The following is a 4,763-nucleotide window of genomic DNA, read 5'->3' as shown; positions in this document are numbered from 1 at the left end:
AGCCTTTTATTATATAGGATATACATGAAGAAACTGAGGTCCAGGGAGGTGAAGCAAATATTGAAGCACAACTAGTAAGTGTCAGGATTGGCATGTAAGCAGCTCCAGAGCTTGTGATGTTAACCAATGTCTAGAAGCAAGGATGGACTAAGTTGTGAGAATTTAAAGAGAACTGCAATAATGGTAGCTCTGATTTTAAAAACACACATTTTTTAAAAGGCTCTTGATACATAGGACTGATAACCTTTCTTTCAGAAAGGGCATTTGTCTAGCAGATGAACTAGCTTTCAGTAACAAACCATAGCAGTCTATCAGCAATGGGAAGGACAATGGGGGATGGACAAAGACAAAAATGGGGGATGCTGCCAAGAAAGTAATTTATTTGAGTAAAAAGTCACATTTTCCCATCGCCAAAAAAGATACCATCGTTGTCTTTTGACTCAAGCATTTAGTTAGTGTATATATATATATATTTGGATTTAACAGTTTATTATGAGTTATAAGTATCATTTTAAAAACACTGATCCATTAAATCATGTAGAAATAAGTATGCAAAAAGTTTGCAAAACAAACATACTTTAAACATGTTTAAGTATAGAGATGATCTGCAATTCCAGATTTTCAGTCACTTCATTATGTGATGGCAGCCAAGTAATCCTTAACTTCAGTTGGAGTAAGCCTCCTAAGTCCAGCTTCACTGCAGATTCCAACTTCTATGTTATCTACTGTCATCTGCCCTTCAAAGCCTTCCTTCAGGGTTAATATGGCTGTATGAATGGCATCTTCAAGTTCTAGATCTTCATTATATCTTTTCTCAAGAAAAGTTTTTCCATTCACATAGTTCTTTCCCATCGCTGTGGCTTTCCAGGCAAAGTAAGCTCCCGATGGATCTGACTGAAATAAATATGGTCGCCCCTCATTCCAACCACAAATTAGTAAAGAAACTCCAAATGGACGAACACCGCCTGATTGGGTATATGCTTGCATCACAGAAGCTACTCTCTGTACCAGCTGAGCTGTGGGAATGGGTTCTTGGTAAACAAGGTAATATTGCTGAGCTAGTTTTCGACCTCTGTGCACAAGCACTCTGTAACCTGGGCCCATGCCACTATATACCAAGCCTATATGTTTGGTAATTGGCTCCACTTTGTGTACACTTCGCTCATCATACAGAATGGATTTCTGTTTCTTCTCCGTTGCTAAGACCACACCATTTGCAGCTTTAATTCCCACTGAAGGGGCTCCTCCAGCTACAGCAGCCAAAGCATATTCAATCTGCACAAGTTTACCAGATGGGATGAAAGTAGTCAACGAAAAGCAGTAACTGCGCTCTGCCATCTTCACCCGGAGAGCTAGTTTATATTTAACGTGATGACTGACATATTAGTGATTTCATCTAACATTCCCATCTATCTAGTTACTGTGTGCTTTCTATTCATCTTACCCATTGCATGTTGCCTTTTCTCTTCTTTCTTGACTTTATAAATAGTTGTTTTTATGATTTCACAGCTCCCTTTATTAGCTTCATAGTTATAAATAACTGTGTTGTTTTTTACATTGCCATAGAAATTAAAACATGTACCCATGATTTGTTAAACTTCAATAAAAACTAGTATTTCTAAAAAAGACATACAACCCAATTTTTTGAATGGGAAAAAGGTTTGAATAGGCACTTCATGGAAAATCTCCAGATGACCAATAAACATATGAAAAGGAGTTCAGTGTCACCAGTCATTAGGGAAATGCAAATGAAACCACAATAAATAGCGATATACACTCACCAGAATAATTATCATTTTAATCTGGAAAATTTCATTTGATTTATCTTCCAGTTTACAAAATCTCTCTTTGGTCAGGTCTAATTTACTAAGTTCTAAATTCCAGTTATTGTATTTCTGAGTTCTAGAACTTCTCTATGACTCACTTTTTGTTATTGTTGTTGTTGTTGTTTGTTAATCCTCACCCGGGGGTATTTTTTCCATTGATTTTTTTTAGAGAGAGTGGAAGGGAGGGGAAGAGACAGAGAGAAAGAAATGTCGATGTGAAAGAGCCACATCAATCGACTGTCTCCTGAATGTGCCCCGATCAGGGCCAGGATCCAGCCTGCAACTGAGACACACGCCCTTGGCCGGAATCAAACCCATAACCCTTCAGTCCACAGGCCAACACTCTAACCACTGAGCAACTGGCTAGGGCTCTATGACTCCTTATTATAGTTTCCACTGTGACAAACTTCTCAGTCTTGTCTTTTATTTCCTTGAGTATTTTAAGAAATTATTGAAATTATTGAATATTTTAAGAAATTGTTGAATTCTGATAACTTCACTGCCACCTTCCACGGCTCTGTTTCTAGTGTCTGTTTCTTTTGTTTTGGGATTATGTTGCCCCATCTCCTTATATTCCGTGCTATTTTTTATTCTGTGCTGGATATTTTGCATGAAAAATAAAAGTAGGGAATTTGAATCTTAGGACAATGTTATCTTCTTCCACAAGAGGATTTATGTGAATTTCTGGGGGATAAGGAATGCCATTATCACCGCAGGCTAATCAGGGATTCATTATTTTGAAGCGAGCCTTCAGTATCTGCAAGAGATGGTCAATTTTCAGTCTTCCTTTACCCTTAAAGTGCAGTCCTTCAGAGTCTCAATCTAAGCCCTTGGTGATTTTTAGATCCTTCTCCTCGTCTGTGGTTTACACTTTGAGTCTGTTGAATTACCTGTTCAAGTGTCTCTGCCTCTTGGGCATGGCAGGTAGCAGATGAATTAAATGGAGAGGAGACTGCAAGTCAACCTTCCCTCCTTAGATGTCCTTTCTCACCTGAATCTGGACCCTACAATTCTTCACTGCTGTTAACTTGCCATCAAACTTTTAAAAAATTTTTTTGCACTTTGTCCAAGTTTTCTAGTAGGTGGGCCAGTCCAAATGATCTACTCCACCAAGACCAGGAGAAGTCTCTAGGACAGCATGCTGACCCAGGAGAGCTACTGACTTAGAAAGCAGATAGTGCCTGTGAGCTACAGTGATTCCTCAGGAGCTTAAATGTGGAAAAATCAGATTCTAATGGGTATTTGCCCCCTTTCTTCAAAAAAGCTTGGTCCTGCTTAACAATGCAACAAGGTGATAGGTGAGGCAGAGAGCTTGTCTTGTGGGAGGCTGATGACCCCATTGGAAATACTAGGGGGCATCGCTCATAGAAAGTAGGCAGGTGGCTCAGTGACTATGAAACACAATGCCTCCACAATTCCAACGCCATGCCTCCCAGTGAGTCTAATTGTAGCTGTAATCTCCTATGGCTCACCTATAGGGCTCCTGGGCCTCACTGATAGACTGCTTCCCTCTGCCTCATTGGCTCTCCTCAAACAGGTGTTTCCCACTCACATGATGGCATGAAGTAGCTGCCCTCAGCACCCTGAGAAAGTGATGAAAACCCAGCAGCTAGAACCAAAGCAATAATTCAGATATTTTAGCCATAAACTTCCTTTTTGCTTCTGTTAAAACATATTTGGGGAAAATCTGATATGTAATTGTCAAGTCGCTGTATTTTCTCATGTAGTCCTCAGAGCTGTCCAAAGCCAGTATTATCATCATCCCCATTCCACTGGCCGGGAGACTGAGGTTCAGAGAGAGGAGCCAACTTGCTGACTTTTCTGTTTGCAAGAGCTAGTCAGCTTCATTTATTGTGTAAGCTACGTGAGGGCTGGCAGGTACTTTCTCTGTTTGTCCATGTCTATGTTCGTCTGCTGTATCATAATCAATGCTTGTTGAATGAATGAATGAATTAGTTAGTTAGTTAATGAAGTGGCACAGCTGGAACTTGAAACCAGCTCTTTTCATTCCAAATCGGTGTGTTCCTCACTACCATGGTGACCCATACCACAAACAAGGCATAGTTGGCGACTCCTTCTGAGGCACTTTTATGAGGAAGTGAGGCATGTAATTAGCCCCTTAATGTGGACATAAATTCCCTGTGGCTCCAGTTAAAATGCAGATTCCGATCAGCCGGTCTGGAAGGGGCCTGAGGTTCTGCACTACCAACCAGCTGGCAGGGGCTGTCCATGCTGCTGGCTCGTGGACCATGCTGTGAATATCATGGGGCTAGGTCATCAGTGATGAGGAAACCCAGGGGTTAGGCTTCTTACATGGGAGATGTAGTTGAGAAGAGGTGATGAAGAGCTTTGACCTGAGGGCTTGAGTCCAAGTCCTGCCTCTGCCCTTCGTGTAGAATGTGGCCCATTGATTATTGCCCTGAGCCACAGTTGTGTTTATACAGCCTTATTTAAATATCATTTACATACTATATCATTCACCTATTTAAAGTATACAATGCAATAGTTTTTAGTATATTCGCAGAGTTGTGCAACCATCACCACAATTAATTTTAGAACATTTCATTACTTGGAAAGGAAACCTATTAACAGTCATTCCCCATATCTCCCTCCCTCCAGACCCTGCAACCATGAATCCACTTTTTGTCTCTAAGGATTTGCCCTTTTTGGACATTTCATATAAAAGAAATCACACAACATGTGGCCTTCTGTGACAGGCTTATTTCCCTTAGCACAATGTTTTCAAGGCTCATTCTTTTTCTTTACCAAGGTTTTATTTCTACAAATCACAGCTGATGAACACCAGCACCTTCACACACGCAGACCATGCTCCAACTCAGGCATCGGGCACCAGTCTGTGAGGAGAGCTGCTTTCAGGAATGGGGGTGGCAGGACAGGTAGAAACCTGCAAAGTGCAAAGTACTGGGTGGAGAGGGG

The 4,763-nt window shown here is 40.9% G+C and overlaps 1 protein-coding gene across 1 annotated transcript; it reads right to left on the bottom strand.

Moving 5' to 3' along the window:
- Positions 1-598: 598 nt before the first annotated feature.
- LOC102245793 (proteasome subunit alpha type-2) lies at positions 599-1,341 on the bottom strand. The gene has a single exon (XM_005862686.2). It carries the CDS (start codon positions 1,336-1,338, stop codon positions 634-636), a length of 705 nt encoding a protein of 234 aa, XP_005862748.1. The 5' UTR covers positions 1,339-1,341; the 3' UTR covers positions 599-633.
- Between the last annotated feature and the right edge of the window lie 3,422 nt (positions 1,342-4,763).

This window comes from Myotis brandtii, unplaced genomic scaffold (assembly GCF_000412655.1).
Source record: "Myotis brandtii unplaced genomic scaffold, ASM41265v1 scaffold165, whole genome shotgun sequence".
NCBI classification, from domain to species: domain Eukaryota; kingdom Metazoa; phylum Chordata; class Mammalia; order Chiroptera; family Vespertilionidae; genus Myotis; species Myotis brandtii.
The sequence above is the reverse complement of the archived record's forward strand: the minus strand, read 5'-3'. Positions and strand labels throughout refer to the sequence as shown.

What these genes read in the sequence shown, in the direction of transcription:
- LOC102245793 (XM_005862686.2), bottom strand. Translation starts at nt 1,338, where the DNA reads ATGGCAGAGCGCAGTTACTGCTTTTCGTTGACTACTTTCATCCCATCT.